This window comes from Cetorhinus maximus, chromosome 18, assembly GCF_964194155.1.
Source record: "Cetorhinus maximus chromosome 18, sCetMax3.hap1.1, whole genome shotgun sequence".
NCBI lineage: Eukaryota > Metazoa > Chordata > Chondrichthyes > Lamniformes > Cetorhinidae > Cetorhinus > Cetorhinus maximus.
The window spans coordinates 2,826,101-2,849,315 of record NC_135896.1 but is presented as its reverse complement, the minus strand read 5'-3'; the positions used below and the strand labels follow the sequence as shown (position 1 = coordinate 2,849,315).

Sequence of the window (23,215 nt, the reverse complement as noted above, 5' to 3'; positions counted from 1 at the left end):
CAGCGCCTGGCCTCGCTGGTGACCGACGGCGGCGAGGTCATGACGGCCGAGCGGGTCGGGGTGGCGGCCCGGCTCCGCCAGCTCAACCCGGCCCTCCTGGCCTTCCACTGCCTGGGCCACCGGCTGATGCTGGCCGGGGCCTCGGCCTGTCCCGGGTGCCGGGAGCTGCTGCGGGTCGAGGCCTACCTGGAGCAGCTGTGGGAGCTGCTGGAGCGGAGCCCGGGCCTGGCCGAGGCCTACCTGGCCGCCCGGCTGGACAGGCCCCTCGCCGCCGCCGGGAGCCGGCTAAGGGCCGAGCTGCTCCGCCGGCTGCGGAGGGCCTGCCGGCGGCGGCGGGGGTCGCTGGAGGCCTCGGTGGAGGGGGCCTACCGCGAGTACCCGGCCCTGCTGCGGGCCCTGGGCCGCCGGCGGGGGGAGGAGGGGGAGGCGGACGACGCCGCCGCCTGCGGCCTCCTGGCCCAGCTCCGCCGTCCCCGCTTCGCCGGGGCCCTGTACATCCTGCGGGAGGTGTCGCCCATCCTGACCGGGCTGGCCAAGGCCTTCCGCCAGGGGGCGGTCAACTACTTCACCCTCGAGCCCTCCATCAAGTACGCGGTCTACAAGCTGAACGAGGCCGCCGCCTCCCGCGAGGCCCTGGCCCGCCTCAGGGCCGACCTGCAGCCGGGGGGCCGCCTGGCCGAGGCCGGGGCCGACCCGCCGCCGCCGCCGGGCCCCGAGCTGGAGGCCGAGCTGGCCGCCCTGCTGGACGCCTACGTGGCCGCGGTCAAGGCCGACCTGCAGCGGCGCTTCGCCGGCTCCCTGCCCCTGGTCTCCGCCTTCTCCATCTTCAACCCGCTGCTGGTGCCGGCGCCCGAGTCGCCCGACTTCGCCGACTACGGCCGGCCCGAGATCCGCAGCCTGGCCGCCCACTTCTACGGCGAGGCCTCCGGGGGCGGGTCCGAGGCCCAGGCCCGGGCCGCCCAGCTCCAGGCCGAGTGGGCCAAGCTCAAGCTGGACCTGCACAGCTGGAAGGACAGCGTCCCGGACTCGGTGCTGACCGACACCCGGGTGACGGTGACCGAGTGGTGCCTGCGCCGCCTGCTCAGCCTCCGGACCGAGCTGCAGCGCTCCTGCTCCGCGCTGCTGCCGCTGGCCGAGGTCTCGCTCTCCATGCCCGTCACCAACGCCTGGCCCGAGCGGGCCCTGGGCTCCGTGCGGCGGCTGACGGCCCGGCTCCGGCCGCGGGGCTGGGGCTGGGGCGGGAGTCCCGCCGGGGGCGGCGGCGGCGGGAGTCCTGGCGGGGGCGGCGGGAGTCCCGCCGGCGGCGGCCTCCTCAACAGCCTCCTCCACATCCGGCTGAACGGCCCCGAGCTGGGGACGGCCGACTGCGGCCAGGTGGTGCAGGAAGCCGCCCTCCTCTTCCTGCAGCAGCGGCGGCGCAGCTTCGGCGCGGGGACGGCGCCCGCCGCCTCCTCCTCCGCCCAGGAGAAGCCGCCGCCGCCGCCGCCTCCCCCCCCGCCCTCCGGCCGCTGGGAGGAGGCGGCCGCCGCCGCCGACTGGGCTTCCCCCGAGCCCGGCGACACCCAGAGCGAGCAGGAGCTGGAGCAGGAGCTGGACGAGACGGTCAGCGCCCTCCAGCTCCCCGCCGACAGCGACTCGGACGACAGCCTCTGCGATTGGGTGTGAGCCCCGCGGCGGGTCTCCCGCCCGTCCCCCCCGTCCCCAAGGAGGGAATTTGGTGCCTCACTCGCTGCCAGCCTCGGCTCCCTGGGTCCCGGGTCCCTGTCCCTGTCCCACTCCGGAATGGGCGGAGGCTGCAGCTCAGGGCAGAGGCTTTGAGGACACAGTCGCTGGGGGTAATTCCTGAACCTTGTGTGGGTCGGATAGCAGAGGTTGCACCTCCCCACACCCCTTCTCCATTCCCCCCATCCCCCCCAATCTCCCCCCAATCCCCATCATCCCCACCCTCCCCATTCCTATCCCCATCCCTATCCCCTCATCCCCATCGCCCCCAATCCCTATCCCCATCCAATCATCATCCCCATCGCCCCATATCCCCATCGCCCCCCGATCATCATCCCCATCACCCCCCCATCCCCATATCCCCCCCCCCCATTCCCATCGCCCCCCCCAATCCCCATCCCCATCTCACCTGGTGCCATCGGCTTGACACAGCCATTCACCCAGAGCCTGGGATCTTCACCACTTATTCTCGATGCTATTTCTAACCTCCAGCCCCAGCTCCCTCTCCCATTGACACGGGGAGGGGACACATGTACATCCTCTCGGACAGAGGGGATGCAATGTGCGTGGGAACAGGAGGGGGATTCAGCTCTGAGCCATCCAATTCTGCAGTGCGATTCTCAAAAATGTAGCCGCACTGAGGGCAGGTTTTACCTTTAGAATGGTATAGATTAGTTAATCAAATTTTTAACTCTGTTTAGTATGAGCTTTTTTTTTACTGTAGATGAATTTTAAAAGTGAAAATAAATTAAACATAATTTTCAGTCTTTCTGCTGTTTTTAATTAATTTTATTTCAGCTTTCTATTCGGTAACCGAAACTGATTAATTATAGATGATCGTAAACACTATCACCCGTCTTTCATCGAGTTTGAAAATAGAGCTTTATTTCTGACCCCTCCCCCACCCCCTCCTGAAGGTGCTGACTCCCACTGGGGTACAGGTCCCCTCCTCTCCTGAAGGTGCTGACTCTCACTGGGATACAGGTCCCCTCCTCTCCTGAAGGTGCTGACTCTCACTGGGGTACAGGTCCCCCTCCTCTCCTGAAGGTGCTGACTCTCACTGGGATACAGGTCCCCTCCTCTCCTGAAGGTGCTGACTCTCACTGGGGTACAGGTCCCCCTCCTCTCCTGAAGGTGCTGACTCTCACTGGGGTAGGGGTCCCCTCCTCTCCTGAAGGTGCTGACGCTCACTGGGGTACAGGTCCCCCTCCTCTCCTGAAGGTGCTGACTCTCACTGGGGTAGGGGTCCCCCTCCTCTCCTGAAGGTGCTGACTCTCACTGGGGTACAGGTCCCCCTCCTCTCCTGAAGGTGCTGACTCTCACTGGGGTAGGGGTCCCCTCCTCTCCTGAAGGTGCTGACTCTCACTGGGGTACGGGTCCCCCTCCTCTCCTGAAGGTGCTGACTCTCACTGGGGTACAGGTCCCCTCCTCTCCTGAAGGTGCTGACTCTCACTGGGGTACAGGTCCCCTCCTCTCCTGACGGTGCTGAATCAGTGGGATACTGTGCCAGTAAGTTTTGCAACACTCTTCATGAGACATTAGCCAGGATTCCAGCTCACTGCTGGCCTTGAGTAAAACTGTCCACAAAGACCTACAATCTCTGGTGAAATTTCCCCTTTCCTGACGCCAGTGTCAATCTGGCACCAATCCTAAGGATTATCTTGGTGAGCAGCTGTGCTGATGTCAGCAAACAAGTGACCAGTCACATTGCAGTATTTATAGACAGCAATCCAGGAAGTTAAATTAATTTAACAGTCTTGATAGTGAGATAAATAGGTTAAAATAGAAGTCAAAATACAGATGAACAAACTTTTAAAAAATAATTTGTCGATTTTTTAAAAACCCTATCATAAATTGAAATTCCACAAAGCTAAACTTTGTTTTTCAGGGCCAGAGAGGCTGTTCAGAAGTAATTATGAACAGTACATTGTTGACCCGGTTACAACAAATTTAATGAGCTGCACTTAAAACAGAAAATGCTGGAAAAACTCAGCAGGCCCGGTAGCAGCAACTGTGGAGAGCGAAACAGAGTTTAACATTTTGAGTCCAATATGACTACTTCAGAACTCCAGGAAAAAGATCTGGCTCCAAGAAGAAGAGTTCTGAAGAGTCACATTGGACTCAAAATGTCAAATCTGTTACTCTCCACAGATGCTCCAAGACCTGTTGAGTTCTGCCAACGTTTTCTGTTTTCATTCCAGATTTCCAGCGTCTGCCGCATTTTGCTTTTGTTTTAATGAGGTGTAAAATTTTGAGTTTTTACGGTGAGACTAAGTGTTAATGACTGTGATGGAGATTGTAGAACCTCTACAGTGGTGGAGATTACACTCACTGACAGTAATTTCTCGATTTCCATGCTTTGCTAAGTATGTGCAGACTCCTGAAGTTGTCATTACCATCACAAAATGTGTGCCACTGTGTGCGATGGGTAATTGGGGATGGGTAATAAATGCTGGCTTAGCCAGTGATGCCCACATCCTATGAATGAATATTTTAAAAAGTGCATATCCGATTTAAAATCCCTCTGTGAAGAAATTTCTCCTTGCCCGTATAGTTCTTTTATTTTAAATCCATGATTGACAGTTACTGACTGACTTGCCAAAGGTAAAAGAGCAAGTAGAGAGAAACTATCAAACTCTTCAATGTTAAACACCTTTATTAAATCCCTCTTTCAACCTTCACATCCAAGAATGAAATGCAAGTTAAATGAGCTAAAGCAGGAGGCATAGCCAATGACTCAAGTAGCATCTGGAAGTCCAAAAGCATTAGCATGATGCTGAAAAAAATATCTAGTCCAGTCCCTAGTGTGGAGTATTAACACTGGATGTGAGAGTTGGACTCTATAGAAAGAGGAAGAGGACAGATTTTGAAATGTGGGCATGGTGGAGGGTGCTCAGAACCAGCTGGATGGACAGAAAGACAAATGAGTCGGTTAGATCAAGAGTAGGCATTCAAGAATCAAAATGGTTGTTAAGTGAAGGCAAAATACTGCGGATTTAAGAGTAAGGCGACTTGATTGAAACATATAAGATCCTGAGGGGTCTTGACAGGGTGAAAATGGAGAGGATATTTCATTTATTGTGAGGGAAATTGATTACAAAAGTAGGGAGGTTATGCTTCAGTTGTACAGGTACATTGGTGAGACCACATCTGGAGTATTGTGTACAGTTGTGGTCTCCTAATTTAAGGAAAGAAGAAAATGTGTTGGAAGCAGTTCAGAGAAGGTTTACTAGACTAATACCTGGAATTGGCAGGTTGTCTTATGAGGAAAGGTTGGACAGGTTAGGCTTGTATCCACTGGAATTTAGAAGAATAAGAGGTGACTTGATTGAAACCTTTAAGATCCTGAGGCGACTTGACAGGGTGGATGTGGAGAGGATGTTTCCTCTTGTGGGAGAATCTAGAACTTGGGGGTCACTTTTTAAAAATAAGGAGTCACCCATTTAGGACAGAGATGAGAATTTTTTTCTCTCAGAGGGTCATGAATATTTGGAACTCTTCATCAAAAGGTGGTGGAAGCAGGGTCTTTGAATATTTTAAAGACAGAGCTAGATAGATTCTTCATAAGCAAGGGGGTGAAAGGTTATCGGGGTAGGCAGGAATGTGGGGTTGAGGTTACAATCAGATCAGCCATGATCTTACTGAATGGTGGAGCAGGCTTGAGGGGCCGAGTGGCCTACTCCTGCTCCTAGTTCATATGTTCATAACCCATTCTTCGATCTCAATCCAATTGATCCACCTTCTCTGTGCTAGGAAGATCTTGCCTCATGGCTGTGTGTTAACTAAATCATGAAATTAGTGACAGGGTTTTCTACAACCGATATCTTTAGAAAAAATGGAGAAGTGTTGGGGTGGAAAATAAAGCTTTAAGCGGGTTTAAGCGTTTTACCAAAGTAGCATGTGTAATCCCACCCCTCAAACATCTCAGTCCCTCAGATTAGAATTCCCAACAGGGATTTGTTAAAGACACATTTGGTGCACCAGATTGAATATTTCTTTTTAAAAAGAATTGACTGATAGAGGAGAAGGCATCAGATGCCATGGATATTGACTTTTCTAAAGCCGTTTGACGTGGTGCCTCAAAGGAGGCTTGTTTAAAAAGTTACTTGGTGGAAAATGGAAGACTGAGCTTTTGGTCATCTGCCCTAATATCTCCTCATGTGGCCAGGTGTCAAGAGGAAAGATTTAAGAAGAGGAGAGCGGTGGAGAGATTTAGAGAGGGAATTCCAGAGCTTAGGGCCCAGGCAGCTGAAGGCACGGCCGCCAGTGGTCAAGTGATTAAAATTGGTGACGCTCACTAGGCCCGAATTAGAGGAGTGCAGAGATTTTGGAAGGTTGTGGGGCTGGAGGAGATTACAGAGATAGGGAGGAGCAAGGCCAGGGAGGGACTTGAAAACAAGGATGAGAATTTTAAACTTGCTTGACCAGGAGCCATTGTAGGTCAGTGAGCACATGGGTGAAAAGTGAACGAGACTTGGTGCGAGTAAAGACATGGGCAGCAGAGTTTTGAATCATCTCAAGTTTACAGAGGGTAGGATATGGGAGATCGGTCAGGAATGTGCTGGGATTATCAAGTTTAGAGGAAACAAAAACATAGATGAGGGTTTCAGCAGCTGATGAGCTGAGACAGGGTGGAGGCAGGCGATGTTATGGAGGTGAAAATAGATAGTTTTAACAAATATAAGGTCTTACACTCATATTGGGGTCAAAAATGATACCAAATTTTGAACAGATTGTTTTAATCTCAGACCAGGGAGAAGGATGTAGTCGTTGGCTGGGAAAGGGAGTTTGTGATGGAGACTACAAACAATGGCTTCAGTCTTCCCAATATTTCATTGGAGGAAATTTCCCCTCATCCATTACTAGATGCAGATAAGCAGCCTAATAATTTAGCCACAGTGGAGGAGTCGAGAGGGGTAGTGGTGAGGTAGAGCTGGGTATTGTCAGTGTACATGTGAAAGCTTACACTGCTTTCGCATGATGTTACCGAGGTTCAGCATGTAGATGGGAAATAGGAGGGGACCAAGGATAGATCCGTGGGGAATACCAGAGGTAACGGTTTGGGAGCAGGAAGAGAAGCCATGGCAAATGATTCTCTGGCTACAATTAGATAGATAAGAATGGAACCGGGTGAGAGCAGTACCACCCTGCTGGACCACAGCGGAGAGGCGTTGGAGGGGGATGGTGTGGCCAACCCTGTCAAAGGCTGCAGACAGGTCGAGGAGGGGAAGTTTACCTTTGTCACGGCCACATAGGATATCATTTGTGACTTTGACAAGAGTTGTTTCAGGACCGTGACAGCAGCGGAAACCTGATTGGAGAGATTCAAACATAGAGTTTGGGGAAAGGTAGGAACAGATTTGGGAGGCGAGAACAGGTTCAGGACTTTAGAGATGAAAGGCTGGTTGGAGATGGGACGATAATTTGCCAGGATGGTGGGGGTGAAGGGTTGGATTTTTGAGGAGAGGCTGATGATGGCAGACTTAAAGAGGAGAGAGGGGCAGTTGCATGATTAAAAAAGTAACGATGACTTTATACAAACTGTACATCAGGCCACGGGTCAAATGTTGTGGGCAGGAGAACATTAAGTCCAGAGAGCATGGAGTTTATTCGAGCTGTCAGTCATGTTGAGTGTGGGGAGAAATCTAACATCAAACATAAAGACACAATGGGTAAGTCCTGAACTCCTGGCCTTGCTCAGTGTTCCGACAGATGCTGAGAACTCTTATTGTCCTCTTTAGATTGAAATAAATCCATTCATTCCAGTGAATTTGATGAATCAGAGTTTATTAAGTGTTGAAAATGTAGCAGGAAGAATTGATTGTGGTTCATTATATCAGACACTGCCATTGGTGAGACTGGAACACTGTGCTAGCTACATTGCTGGAGTATAATAATGCTGAGGTAGCAAACCAGGCTTTCGAGCACTTTGGCTGGTTGCTTTCTCAATCTTGTGTTAGGTCTTGAGGGAGGAAGGATTATTGGCAATGAATTACTCTAAGAACGTAAGAAATAGAAGCAGGAATAGGAGAGACGGACCCTCGAGCTTGCTCCACTATCAATAAGATCATGGCTCATCTTCTACCTCAACTCCACTTTCCCACCTCATCCCCAGATTCCTTAATTCCCAAAAACTTATTAATCTCAGTTTTGAATATAATCAATGACCGAGCATCCACACCTCTCTGGGATAAACAATTCCAAAGATTCACCACCCTCTGAGTGAAGAAATTTCTCCTCACCTCAGTCCCAATGGCCGTCCCCTGAGACTGTGACCCTGTGTTTTTCACCTCCAGCCAGGGGGAACCAACCTCTCAGTATCAACCCTGTCAAATCCTCAAAAGAATGTTGTACATTTCAATGAGATTGCTGTTCATTCTGCTAAACTCTGGAGAATATAGGCCAATTCCAATCAATCTCTCCTGATTGGATAACGCTCTCGTCCCAGGAATCAGTCTGGTGAACCTTCGCTGCACCCCCCCTAAGGCAAGTATATCCTTCCTTAGGTACGGAGACCAAAACTGTACACAACACTCCAGGAGTGGTCTCAACAACGCTCTATACAATTCCAGCAAGACTTTTACTCTTAAACTCCATTCCCTTCATAATAAAGGCCAACATACCATTTGCTTTCTGAATTACATACTGTACCTACATGTTAAATTTCTGTAAGTTGTAGGAGTATAGGAGCAGGAGTAGGCCATCTGGCCCATCGAGCCTGCTCCGTCATTCAGTTAGATCATGGCTGATCACCTATCTCAGTGCCACTTTCCCCACTATCCTCCTATCCCTTGATGTCATTTGTCTCCAGAAATCTATCGATTTCTGTCTTGAACATACTCAAAGACTGAGCTTCCACAGCTCTCTGGGGTAGAGAATTCCAAAGATTCACCACTCTCTGAGTGAAGAAATTCCTTCTCATCCCAGCCTTAAATGGCCTGCCCCTTATTCTGAGACTGTGTCCTCTGGTTCTAGACTCCCCAGCCAGGGAAAACATCCTATCCACATCTACCCTGTCACGCCCTGTGAGAATTTTATAAGTTTCAATGAGATCACCTTTCATTCTTATAAACTCTAGCAAATACAGGCCCAGTCTCTTCAATCTCTCCTCACAAGACAATCGCGCCATCCCAGGAATTAGTCTGGTGAACTTGCGTTGCACTCCCTCTACGGCAAGTACACCCTTCCTTAGATAAGGAGACAAGATTACCAGGGCCCTCTGAAACCAACTGGTCTCTCACCATTTAAAAAGAATCTGCTGTTCCATTCTGAGGAAAGTGGGTGGTTTGATATTTCTCTACAATCGTGTTGTTTGAACACAGGTCAGTCAGGCTGAAGAAGCAGCAGTGCAGATGACAGTCAAATCATCTTCTGGAATGGACATGGGAATATGGAGTTAACAAAAGAATAAAACACACAAACTGCTGTCACCTTAGTGAATGTGTTTAAATGCCACTTATACTGCAACACCTGGGAAGGCTCAAATGTTGCCCATCTCTAATTGCCCTTGAATTGAGCTACTCACTGGGGCCATTTCAGGGGGGCAGTTAAGAGTCAACCACATTGCTGTGGGTCTGGAGTCACATGTAGGCCAGACTGGGTAAAGACAGCAGATTTCTTTTCCCAAAGGGCATTAGTGAACCAGGTGGCGTTTCAATGGCAATAGCTTCTGGTCACCATTACTGAGATTAGCTTTCAATTCCAGATTGGATTTAAATTCCACCAACTACCAGGGTGGGATTTGAACCTGTACCCCCAGAGCATCAGCCTGGGCCTCTGGATTACTAGTCCAGTGATATTACCACTATGCCACCATTGTGCCCTGGTATATATTAGTTATTGACTGAAGTCCAATGGGTGAAATTGCTAAGAAGCAGTATATAATTATTCCAATAGACAATATCTTCGTGGCTATCTTTCTGGGTTACTAATCCAGAGATTGGAAGGTTCACCATCTTATCAGGTCAGTTTGAGCATTTGAATTCAGCTTTTATAAAACCTGATCCCAGTAAAAGTGGCCACGAAGCTGTCAGACTGTTCGAAAAAACCCAACTGATTCACAAATGCTCTTTAGGGAAGGTCACCTGCTGTCCTTACCCAACCTGGGCCTGGATGTTGACTCTAAAGCAAGACATCCAGTTTGTATCAAAGCCGCTGCCCAGGAAGAGGACTCATCGCCACGTTCTCAAGGCTGTTAGAGATCAGCTTCCCAACAACACCCACATTTCCTTCCAAAAATACACAATGGTTTGTTTATTGTCACTGTGTGCTGCAACTCACTTAACATTCCTCAAGATAATTGGCTTAATTAATTAATTAAATAGGTTCCGCAATCATGTGAAGAATTGTAATTAAACATATTAAAACACAAAACAATTTTACAAACAGTGGTCCATGTATAACATAAGTTCACAAAATGACACAAAAATATTGAAAATACAACATTCCAGATTGGCTTGAGCGCATTATCCAGTTTGGAAGTTAGTGATGACGCACTGTGGGACCCGTTTAAAACCAATGCCCTGTACCGGGATGCAATGGGCCTTTGACTGTGTGATATAGGTTGTGGGCTGAGTTTCCGATTTTAGCTGCGTAGCTGAGTGAATTAAACTGGCTCGAGACGGGTCATTTTTGTGCTTCCTATTATTCAGTTCAAGGATCACCAACTCTCCCCACCGTAGATACCGCCGGTGAATGGGTGAATGAGAGGTACACGGAGTGGGGGGGGTTGTGGTAAGGGAAGAATGTTGTGGGGTGTTGGTTCTGGAAGGCCACTGGCCCTAATATCACTGTCAGTGGCCCAGGGTCAAATGTGACTTTCCAACACTCTTGTGAATCAACTTGGGACCTTTTATTACATTTCAGGTGCTCTATAAATACAGGTTGTTGTTATTGGCAGTCCTGATAGGAAAGGGGTCTCATTCTACACTACATCCCACTAGCAGTGGGATAAGATTTGTATTTTGAAATCGCCCTCAAATTATTTAAATTCTGTTTTACTGATCATGGGAACACCACCGCCTGGAAGTTCCCCTCCAAGTCACTCACCATCCTGACCTGGAAATATATCGCCGTTCCTTCACTGTCACTGGGTCAAAACCCTGGAACTCCCTCCCTAACAGCACTGTGGGTGTACCTACACCACATGGACTGCAGCGGCTCAAGAAGGCAGCTCACCACCACCTTCTCAAGGGATGGACGATAAATGCTGGTCCAACCACCGACGTCCACATCCTGAGAATATGTTTGGGAAGCAGCAACTACCATGGTAAACACTGTCAATGTTTTGTATATCTTTGATGTGTAACAGTGACACTGCAAGACTGATGGTATAATCCTTACACTCTAAACCTAGGGACATTGTGGAAGCAGCTGGTGTCAATTCTTACAAATGTCAATTGGACAGATTTCTTTCAGAGAGTAACATTTTGGGGTTCAGTATGTGAGTATTTTGAGACATGATGCGTGGTGACTCCAACTAGACTCAGGAGGAACAGGTGACTTTGGACCCATGGTTCCCAAAGCTGTCCATCATCACTGGGGGATTTCCCCCCCTCGTGTCTGGGTCTGTTATACACTCATTGGCAGAGATTGATCACTGTGATTGGTCAATAATTCCATTCTCATCGAATCATGTGATTATCAGGATGGTAGCAGGTGAATTAAATGGATCTTGGTCTTTTTCTCTCTTGCAAATTCCTCTGTTGCCATGGTTACCATTTTATAGACAGTGGGAACAGTCAGAGGATGGTGTCGGGTGAAAGGTCAGCGAGGGTCATTTTAACTTTGGTTTGTGGTGACAGTTAAAATCTATATGGATTTATATTAGGGGAGGTGGTGGCACAGTGGCATTGGTAATGGGCTAATATTCTACAGACCTAGGGTAATGCTTTGGGGACCTGGGTTTAAATCCTGCCATGGCAGATGGTGAAACTTAAATTCAATTAAAGTCTGATGGTAACCATGAAACTATTGCCGATTGTTGTAAAAACCCATCTAGTTCATGTTCCTTTAGGGAAGGAAATCTGCCGTCCTTACCTGGTCTGGCCTACATGTGACTCCAGACTCCACAGCAACATGGTTGACTACAATTAAAGCTGGGCTGGGCTGGCCTAACTCAGTGATGCCCACATCCCAAGAATTATTTTAAAACTTGGCTGTTCATTATATACCACACCCAGAGGTTATTTAAAAAAAAAAATCATTCATTGGACGTGGGCAGGCAGTAATTTTAATTACCCATCCCTCATTGCCCCTGTTTAATGCACATTAACGAACCCGCTGGGTTTTTACAACAACAGTTTCATAGCCATCGTCAGGCTTTCAATTCCAGATTTTTATTGAATTCAAATTCCACCTTCTGCCAGGATAGGATTCAAAGTATTATATTATATTATATATATTCGGAGTATTACCCTGGGTCTCTGGAACACCAGTCCGGTGACAACACCACCATGTCACCTCCTACCCTGTAAAGACTAAAGTTAAAACTATTCCCAATATTTCACTTTCACCCAGGTCTCTCACCATTTACTCCCAGGTATTAGTCATGTTACAGGGTGTAGGGGGGAGAGTGACACTGTGGTGCTCAGGGACCATCACTAATGTTGTTGGGAGAATCGGGGAGAGAGGCACCTCTGAGGTCATCTTGCTCAGCCTTGCAGAATGGGTCCCACAGAGACGAGAGGGAGCAGGCCTCCCAGGCCAGCTGATCTTTCTAGAGAGTAGGATAGTGACAGCACAAAGACAGTGCAATAGAGAAATGCAGTGCGGGAGCAGAAGCTGCAAAGTTAAAAACCAGAAGTTGAGTTTTGAGTTCCCTCTCCAATCTCATGCTTGCATTGTCTCCTGACTTGCAATTCCTGGTGCATCTACTCTGAGTCCAAAATCTCTGCTGTGGGAGGGTTTTCAGGAACATGCTTCATGGTTGTTTCCCCAGCCACCTGCTCCACAGCTGCCCTCATGGCTGACTGCACGATACAGGACGCTGTCTGAACCAACACTGCCTCCTGCATCTCTGGTCCTCCATAGAGGCCAGGCAACTGAAGGCCAGCGACAACATCACTCAGAGGGTCACCTTCCCACTCGCCATCACATTCACATCTCCTGTCTTCTGACAAGCGATTCCAATTCGCCCATTCACGGACTCGACATTCACAAGAAGCATCTTCCTCAGAGCAGCTTGACCGATGGGTGGAGAAACAGCTGGGATCTGGGGCAGCAGTGCTGTGGAGCTCAACATTCATTCTTTCTGATAAAGCTTCTTGTTCAATAATATCCAACATTGTCCCATTTGTGCTTTCTTGTGAACCTTGTGCTCGCTCAGTGTCGTGCTTTGGGTAGTAGCAGACAGGATTTGCATTCTTACTCTTTAATTCATTGGAACTATCATGTTTGCCTGGCTCCTGGGTTGGTGTCTCTTGAGGTTCCTCAATGGTCAATGGCTCTGGAAGTTTTTCTCCCTTTGGCAATTGGGTCGATTGCACCAAAACTGTGCTTGGTTTTTGCAAATCACCACTTCCCATTAGAGAGGGTTCAGGCTCCTCTGGATTTCCCTTTGCCAGCCCTAACCTCTCAGACTCAGTGATCACTGCTTGAATGAACCTTTTCTGTAGAGTCTCCGGGGTGTGAGATGGGTTCATCCTTTCTGTGCCAATGTCACACTGCTGTCCCTGTGGTGTTGTTTGAAGGGAAAGCATCAACTCTGATGGCATAAGTCCAAAGTCACATGAGTGCTGGTCACTCTCTTTCATGCCATTGACCCACATAGCTTGACCATTGTCCTCAGAAAGTCCCACCTGGTCCTGGAGTGTTGCTGGGAGAATTCCTCCAACGCCTGCTCTTTCTCCGGTCTTCGCATGGATCTCAGGCTGGCAACTTTTCGAGACACCTGGTGATTGAAGAGCTTGGTCTCTGTTCAGTGATGGACCCACGGTTTCTGGATGCAGGATTTCAGAATCTCTGAGAATGCGACTCCCTGGCTCTGCAGTTCTCTCCGGGCCTTTCCTTGGACTCTCAACTTCCTTCTTCTGGCCTCTGATCTGCTCTTTGAGAGGCAGTTTTGAGTTGGACAATGTAGTCACTTCTGATTCCTGGGAATCCTGCAGCATTCCCGTCTCTGCACTTTCACCCTGCTGGGACTGGCTACCTGAGAAATCCATGTTCCTCTCAGCGAAACTTCTCCACTCCTTTTTCGATTTCATTAGATACCTGAAGGATGCCCAGCCGGATGATTTCCTTCTCAGCTTTCCTCGACTGTCAGATCTGCAAACCTCAGGTTCTCCTTCCACGGTGGCTACACTGGACTCATTGGCATCCTCCTCTACCTGGGCACTGAGGCCAGAACTTCTGGACAATGAGAGGTTCCATCCAGGGCCTTCAGTCCTGTTCCCAGACCCAGCAGAGTCTTCACTCTGAGCCTCACTCACCGGAGCAGCAAGGCAGCCATGTCTCTGGCTTTCACCTTTAGTCTCTGGGTGACTCACTAAGCCATAATTTGGAGATCTTTCCTCTACCTCGTTCACTCTGTTTTTTCTGTTTTTTTTGACACAGATCAGAGATCCCCAAGTGACACTTGACCCCTTTGGCTCCTTCCGCTGCCTCTCACTTTTCTGTCTTGCTTCTTTCCTTGGTTTTATTTTGCGTTTCACAGGCACCTTGTTTGACAGGGAGCTTTGTCCTGTGGTCTCAGGCGGTGAGCCATTCAGATTTAGTGAAGAACGAGGCCGCATTTCTTCCTTTTCCTCACCGGCGTACCGACTGTCTCCACTGCCGCTCGCTGTGTTGTCTTCAAAGGCAGCCTCATCAATCCCTGGGGATGTAGCCCATGGTGAGCTACTGGGATTCTCCGAGTAGCTTCTCTTCTTCCAGCCTCCAGCAGCCGTTTCCTCATCTTCTTGAAGAACATCTGAGGCAGCAACTCCAGCCTGATACCTCAAACCTCTGCAACTTCCTGACTGTCTGACTTTGCTTCCCTTTGGATTACTCGCCTTCTTATTTTTCATGAGGAATAACTTGGAAGGACCTCCTTTGGTTAGTTTCCTCACTAAGCCAATTTTGCCCTTGCTCTTGGGGGGAGGGAACAGATCTCCCTCTTCAGTCGAAGCTGATGAGATAGTCACATCCATGGTTTGTATCTTCACCAATTGTACGATAGTTTGGGAGACAGTCACCTTGTTTAGCTTATGGCTACATGGTGGGTTCTGTTATCTTCCCCAGACAACCCAAGTTAACATCTCAATGATTGCTTGCCATTGAATCTAAGATCTGCAAAAAGAAAATGGCAAGTCATTACAAAATCAAGACAAAAACAAAATACTGTGGATGCTGGAAATCTGAAATAAGAGCAGAAAATGCTGGAAATACTCAGCAGGTCTGACAACGTCTGTGGAGAGAGAAACAGAGTCAACGTTTCAGGTTAATGGCCTTTTATCAGAATATCATTAAGACAGTTAGCAGTCTAGCTATATCAACCTATGATGTCATAGAATCTTACAGCACAGAAGGAGGCCGTTTGGCCCATCATGTTGTGCCAGCTCTTTGAAAGAGCTATTCAATTAGTCCCCATTCCCCCCCAGCTCTTCACCCAGACCCCTGCTAATTTCAGCCCTTTCAAGGATTAATTCAATTCCTTTTGAAAGTGATTATTCTGCTTCCTCTGCCCTATCAGGGTGTGGACTGGCATGTGCCACCTCGATGACCAGTGCCTGTAGTGGCTTTGGCAACAGACTCCAATACCAAAAACAACAATTCACAAGGATACTCGGTAGCTTCCTGTGTGGCGCTTGTGGAAGAACCTGCCTCTCGAGGATTGGCCTCTTCAGGCATCAGCAAAGGTGCACCATGTGAGGGCACCCCACCTGAAATGGATTGTTTGCTGCCTGTCCGTCATCTTTCATAGATGGATGTCAGTGATGATCCTTTCAGACAGCTTGTTCCTGATCATAAGAACTCACTGTGTAAAAAAACATTCTCACCTCAGCTCCAACTCAGTTGGTGACCATTGTCGCCCTGTGCACTCTGCTTAGTCCCTGCTGCTCCTAGAAACATTTTCCCCTTATTTTATCAAAACCCTTCATGATTTTCAGCAGCTTCTATTAAATATTTGAAGGCATTAAACTCAATTCTCTGATATTCTTCCCTCAACTCATTCCTTGCTCCCATTTCATACGAACATGTGAATTAAGATCAGGAGTAGGCCACTCGGCCCCTCTAGCCTGCTTCGCCATTCAATAAGATCATGGCTGATCTGAATGTAACCTCAACCCCACATTCCTGCCTAACCTCGATAACCTTTCACCCCCTTGTTAATCAAGAATCTATCTAGCTCTGCCTTAAAAAAAATTCAAAGACTCTGCTCCCACCGCCTTTTGAGGAAGAGAGTTCCAAAGACTCTCAACCCTCTGAGAGGAAAAATTCTCCTCATCTCGGTCTTAAATAGGCGACCCCTTATTTTTAAACTGTGACCCCTAGTTCTACCAACACTGCAGTGTCGCTCTCAATCATCAACTCCTGTTTTCATTAACATCATGTCTCTTATCCCTGTAAAGAGTCTGTACAAGCTGTTGGATTGCTGAAAAACCCATCTGGTTCACCAATGTCCTTTAGGGGAGGGAATCTGCCGTCCTTATCCAGCCTGAGTCTATCTTAGACTCCAGTCTGAGCCAATCTCTCAGCTGCATCAAATCGCTACCTCAGCATAATGAGGGATAGGCAATGGGTGTCAGTGATGTCCACACAGAGTCATTCCGGCACACAAGGAGGCTGTTCGGCCTATTGACTCCATGCTGGCTCTCTGTGGAGCAATCCAGTCAGTCCCATACCCCTGCTTGGTCCCTGTAGTTCTGCAAGTTATTTCACTCAAGTGCCCATCCAATTTCCTTTTGAAATCATTCATCATCTCCACTTCCACCCATCCCGTGGGCAGCGAGTTCCAGGTCATTACCAATCGATGTGTAAAAGATTCTTCCTCAAGTTCCTCTTGAATCTCTTACCCAAAATCTTAAATCTGTGTCTCCCAGTCCTTGTACCATCAGATCATTGAAACAGTTTTTCTTTATCTGCCTTATCTAAACCTGTCATCATCTTGTCCCCCTCGATCAAATCCCCCCTCATTCTCCTTTGTTCCAAGGAGAACAACCCCAGCTTCTCCAACCTAATCTTGTAACTAAAATCCCCCATCCCTGGAGCCAATCTGGTAAATCTCCTCCGCACCCTCTCAAGGACCCTCACATCCTTCCTAAAGTGTGGTGACCAGGACAGGACACAATACTCTAGTTGGGGCCTGACCAGAGCTTCAATCCTGAGAGTGAACAAAATAAAAGTTACAATAATCGTCTTTGCTGAGGTAACTAAACTTAACAATACCAGAGAGAATCAGAGAATTGTTACAGCACAGAAGGTGGCCATTTGGCCCACTGGGTCCATGCTGGCCCTCCTAAGGAGCGATTCACATATTGTCACTCCCCCACGCTCTCCCCACATCCCTGCACATTCCTCCTCTTCAGAAATTTCGAAAGTGCAGAAAAATATATGGCACAGGTGGAGGCCACTCTGCCCATAGTGTCTGCGCCAGTCGGAAAGCGAACCCCCAGCCTAATCCCATTTTCCAGCACTTGGTCTGTAGCCCTGGAAGTTGCCGGACTTCAGGTGAACATCCAGACACCTTTTAAGTGAGTTGAGGGTTTCCGCCTAGATCTACATCCAGCTTCAATGCTCCTGGGTTGCAGGCTTGAGGGGGGGGCTAAGACTGACTAAGGTTTTCCCCTCTCCTCACCGTCCAAGGGCCCAAACACTCCTTTCAAGTGAAGCAGCATTTCACTTGCATTTCCCCTAATTTAGTCTACTGCATTCGTTGCTCCCAATGCGGCCTCCTCTACATTGGAGAGACCAAACGCAAACTGGGTGATCGCTTTGCAGAACACCTGCGGTCTGTCCGCAAGAAAGACCCAAACCTCCCTGTCGCTTGCCATTTTAACACTCCACCCTGCTCTCTTGCCCACATGTCTGTCCTTGGCCTGCTGCATTGTTCCAGTGAAGCCCAACGCAAACTGGAGGAACAGCACCTCATCTTCTGACTAGGCATTTTGCAGCCTTCCGGACTGAATATTGAATTCAACAACTTTAGATCTTAAACTCCCTCCCCCCATCCCCACCCCCTTTCCGTTTCTTCCCCCTCCCTTTTGCTTTTTTCAATAATTTATATAGATTTTTCTTTTCCCACCTATTTCCATTATTTTAAAATCTACAACTAATACCTTGTCAGTCTTTCCACCCCACCCCCACTAGAGCTGTACCTTGAGTGTCCTGTCTTCCATTCTTAATTAGCACTTTTCTTAGATAATATCACCACCTTCAACACCTCTTTGATCCTTTTGTCTGTGACATCTTTTGATTATCTGCTCCTATCACTGCTTGCTTATCCCCACAACCACCCCACCCTCAACTTCTCGCTCCCCCCCGCACCTTAAACCAACTTATATTTCTCCCCTCTCCTAACTATACTCAGTTCTGTTGAAGGGTCATGTGGACCCGAAACGTCGACTCTTTTCTTCTCCGCCGATGCTGCCAGACCTGCTGAGTTTTTCCAGGTAATTCTGTTTTTGTTAAGGTTTTCCATTCCTGGTTGTGATGGCCCAACAGTCAAACAGCCTGTCAACATTTATGGCTCTTCCAGGAATAAAGACTAAATGGGTGAGGAGCTGGTGTCCATGGAGTTGAGGGGAGGGGTTTGAAGGAAGGAGTTTGTTCATGGTCATAGTTTTTGAGGTTTAGTCCTTGGCATCACGAACTGACCAGTAAGAGCGGGCGGAGAGCTGTGTCAATGCTGTGTGGTGTTGAAATCGAATTAATGGGACTGTGGAGATAGAGGGAGTTCAGGGCAGTCAATCAACTCAGTGACAGCCAATATCAGTGCTCATAGCCTACAACTGAAAAGAGCAAACTCCAAATACCACCAGGTTCACACAGGATTATACGGTACAGAACCAGGTCAGCCAGCCTATCCATCTCACACCGCTGTTTATGCTCTACTTGAGTTCCTTCCCATCTCTCATCTAAATCCATCATCATAACCCTCTCTGTTCTGATGAAAACTCACCTTGACCTGAAGTGTTAATGCTGCCTCTCTCCACAGACGCTGCCTGACCTGCTGAGTATTTCCAGCATTTTTTGTTTTTATTTCAGATTTCCAACATCTGCAGTATTTTGCTTTTGTATCATTCCACAATTTTCAGCACCATTCACAACTCCTCAGATACTGAAGCAGTTCATGTCCAAATGCAGCAAGACCTGGACAAAATCCAGGCTTTGGCTGACAAGTGGCAAGTAACATTCGTGCCACACAAATGCCGGACAATGACATTCTCCAACAAGAGAGAATCTAACCATCTCTCCTTGACATTCAATGGCATTACCATCGCTGAATCCCCCACTATCAACATCCTGGGGGTTACCATTGACCAGAAACTGAACTGGAATAGCCATATAAATACTGTGGCTACAAGAGCAGGTCAGAGGCTAGGAATCCTGCGGAGAGTAACTCACCTCCTGACTCCCCAAAGCCTGTCCACTATCTACAAGGCACAAGTCAGGAGTGTGATGAAATACTCCCCACTTGCCTGGATAAGTGCAGCTCCCACATCACTGAAGAAGCTCAACACCATCCAGGACAAAGCAGCCCACTTGATTGGCATCACATCCACAAACATTCACTTCCTCCACCACCGATGCACAGTAGCAGCAGTGTGTGTACCATCTACAAGATGCACTGCAGCAACTCACCAAGGCTCCTTAGACAGCACTTTCCAAACTCACAACCACTACCATCTAGAAGGACAAGGGCAGCAGATAGATGGGAACACCACCACCTGGAAGTTCCCCTCTAAGTCACTCACCACCCTGACTTGGAAATATATCGCCGTTCCTTCACTGTCGCTGGGTCAAAATCCTGGAACTCCCTCCCTAACAGCACTGTGGGTGTACCTACACCACATGGACTGCAGCGTTTCAAGAAGGCAGCTCACCACCACCTTCTCAAGGGCAACTAGGGATGTGTAAAAAAAATTGCTCGCCTAGCCAGTGACACCCACATCCCATGCAAGAATATAAACAATGGTAACCCGCCATTCCCTTCTCCCTCGTTTGCATGTCTAACTTCCCCTTGAATGCATCCCTACTGATTTATTTTATCGTTCACAGGATGTGGGCATCACTGACATTTGTTACCCATCCCTCATTGCCCTTGAGCTGAGTGGCTCGCTGGGGCCATGTCAGAGGGGCAGTTATGAGTCAACCACGTTGCTGTGAGTCTGGAGTCACATGTAGGTCAGACCGGGTAAGGACAGCAGATTTCCTTCCCCAAAGTGAACCAGATGGGTTTTTGTGACAATCGATGATAGTTTCATGGTCACTGTTACTGAGAACAGCTTTAAATTCCAGATTTGTTAATCAATTTTTAAAAATTAATTAATTGGATTGAAATTCTACCAGCTGCCTTCCTGGGATTTGAACCCGAGCCTCCAGGGCATTAGCCTGGAATTTACTAAAACAGAAACAAAGTGCTGGAAAAACGCAGTCAGTCTGTGGAGAGAGAAATAGATCTAACGGTTCGAGTCAAGTATGACTCTTCTTCAGAAACAGGTAGCTGTTTCTCTCCATTACTAGTAGTGTAACATTACCAAACTACATTACTCTGCACCCTCTCCCCACTATTCACCTCAACCACTCGCTGTGGTCGTGAGTTCCACATTCTCACCGCTCTCTGGGTGAAGAAGTTTCTTCCGAATTCCCCGTTGGATTTATCATATTGACGGCCTCTAGTTCTGCTCTTCCGCACCAGAGAAAACATTCTCTCTCTATCTGCTCTATCGAAACCTTTCGTCGTTTAAATACCTCTATTGGGTCCCCTCTTAGGCTTCTCTTTTTCAGGGGTGGAGAGACCAAGCCTGTTCAGCAGAAACAATATAAGCATTGACATCAACTGACCGGAAACACCAACACCTAGCAGGCACGGACACTAGCCTGGTATTAACATCTGGCCCATGCCTGGACAACGCACATCTTGTTGATAGCTTGTGCACGGACAATCTAGTTTACTACAAGCCCCGGCGGCCTCACGAGACAGTGGCTCTCTCTTAGCATCGGATCCTTATGACTCACGTAACAATTGCGACCTCTCTCCTTCCCTTAAGAGGCACCTGTGAGATCTTCAGGCACTTTGTGCCAATGCTGTCGGTTACCCCACTAGGTTAACCCACCCACAAACCCTCTGTAAAATGCTCGGAGCTATTGCGGAGGAGGAGGAGCTGCATGAATATGGATATTTGTCATTTGAGCCTGAATAAACAACTATTAAAACAGCCAAGGAGAAGTCAGAGGGATGGGTTTAAGATATGATGTGAGTCCAGCCTCCCCCTGCTGGTACACTTTGAATTCACTCCAGATACAGGAGCTCATAGCTCACCCCCAGAATCTCAATGTCATTCATTAATGCTGAGGTGCTTAAGTTGCTTTAAATCCATTAACACTGGTCACAGAAAAAGCTGAAATGTTGTCTCTTCCTCCCACTGGGCACTGAGAGTTAATTCAGGGCAACTTTGCAATTGGAATTTGGAAATATTTCTGAGATTTTTAATCGGAGAGGATTACTAAAACAGTCTTGTCCCTGGGTGAGAGACAAGTGAATAGAGCAACATTGACAATAAAAATAACACTAACAGAACAGTTAAGAGGGGGGTTACAATATTCTATTGTTGAATGATAGAGTACAGGAGGCCATTCAGCCCACTGTGCTAGTGCCTGCTGTTTGAAAGAGCGATCCAGTTAGTCCCACTCCTACTCCTTCCTCACAGCCCTGCAAATTTCTCCAATGCTCTTTCCCAATTATCTTACGATATTGTCACTCTGGTTACTGACCACCGCCCCCACTTCAGTGGTAACAATTTCCCTGAAGCAATTTCTGAGACAGTTATCTGGAAAGGAAGAATGTGCAGGGTTACGGGGAGAAGGTGGGTGGGGCGGGGGGAGGCGGAATGGCTTTATTGAAACATATAAGACTCAGAGGGGGCTTGACAGGGTAGATGCTAAAGGAGTTGCTCATTTGGACAGCCAGTACAGACATGATGGGCCAAATGAGCACCTCCTGCACCACACCAATTCTGTGATTTTTACAATCTAAACACTTCTTGATTTTTAAGCCTCTATCAAATCTCCCCTTAACTTTCTCTGCTCTAAGGTGAACAAGCCGGGTACTTACCCACCATGGCCCCCAACCCCAATTTGCTCCCTCTCTCACTGGGACACAGAGGCAAGTTATACTCCAGAATCTCACCTGTGGGACTGTGGATGAGGGTAGGCAGGGCATTCGACCAATGATGGCATCACAGTACGCACTGATCCTGGTACTTCTGTGGACATCCACTATAATCCCCACCCCATTATCCCTGAACACTGGGTGGACACCCACAAGAAATAGGAGCAGGAGTAGGCCATTCGGCCCCTCAAGCCTGCTCTGCCATTCAATAAGGTTATGGCTGATCAGATCGTGATCGCAACTCCACTTTGCCATCTGGCACCCCCTCCCCATAATCCTTGACCCCTTTTTCAATCAAAGATCTAACTCAGCCTTGAACATACTCAATGACCCAACTTCCATGGCTCTCTGTGGAAGAAAATTCCAAAGATTAACACTCTCTGAGGGAAAACATTCCTCATCTGCTTCTTAAATGGGAAACCCCTATTCTGAAACTGTGCCTCCCAGTTCTAGATCCCCCCCACCCCCCCCCAAGGGGAAACATCCTCTCAGCATCCACCCTGTCAAGCCCCCTCAGAATCTTACATGTTTCAATAAGGTCACCTCTCCAGAGGGATTCTTGCCTCTGATGGGATCAATGCCATTCCCAGCCACTCTCACCCTCCCTTAGGCTAACAACCTGGTCACAGAGAAATTAGTATTTGTTACAGAATGGACACAAGAGTATGATCATTCAAAAGTAGACAAAATGGTGTCACTAACGTCTAATGGTTGTTGTGGATGAGGGGGACCCCTGTATGAACTATACAACTAACCCAGTCCATCCAACTGGTCACATTCACACTCTCCTGTGCTTGACTGAGAACTTTCAAATACTCAGAAACTAACAGAATTAACACTGAACAACCCACCATCATAATGCTGATGTAGAGAGTGAGATAAAGACAGGCTGAGATAGTGAAAGGAGAGAGAGAGAGACAGAGAAAAGGTACAGCAAGAGACGAGAGAGAGAGAGAGATAGAAATGCATTTAAAGAGAAGAGACAAGGGTAGAGAAATTACAGCTAGAAATTAGTTATTAGAAATTGGAGTGTGAGAGAGACAAAACGCACATATTCACAGAGAATGAGAGATTACTATAGAGATAGAGACATAAAAAAGACTCAAAGTGACACACACCATTTACAGATAATGCAGATTTTCCATAAGTTACACTTATGTTTTAGTCTGACAGATATAAAAA

At 48.2% G+C, this 23,215-nt stretch overlaps 1 protein-coding gene across 1 annotated transcript; it reads right to left on the bottom strand.

The window, feature by feature from the left end:
* Nucleotides 1-12,593: 12,593 nt before the first annotated feature.
* On the bottom strand, nucleotides 12,594-20,865 carry LOC144693527 (uncharacterized). The gene is made up of 2 exons (XM_078563371.1): nucleotides 20,438-20,865; nucleotides 12,594-14,988 (listed from the first exon to the last, which is right to left on the bottom strand). Exon 2 carries the CDS (start codon nucleotides 14,847-14,849, stop codon nucleotides 12,594-12,596), a length of 2,256 nt encoding a protein of 751 aa, XP_078419497.1. The 5' UTR covers nucleotides 14,850-14,988; nucleotides 20,438-20,865.
* Between the last annotated feature and the right edge of the window lie 2,350 nt (nucleotides 20,866-23,215).

Excerpts from the sequence above, each read along its gene's own strand:
- LOC144693527 (XM_078563371.1), bottom strand. The coding sequence starts at position 14,849 with ATGGATGTGACTATCTCATCAGCTTCGACTGAAGAGGGAGATCTGTTC.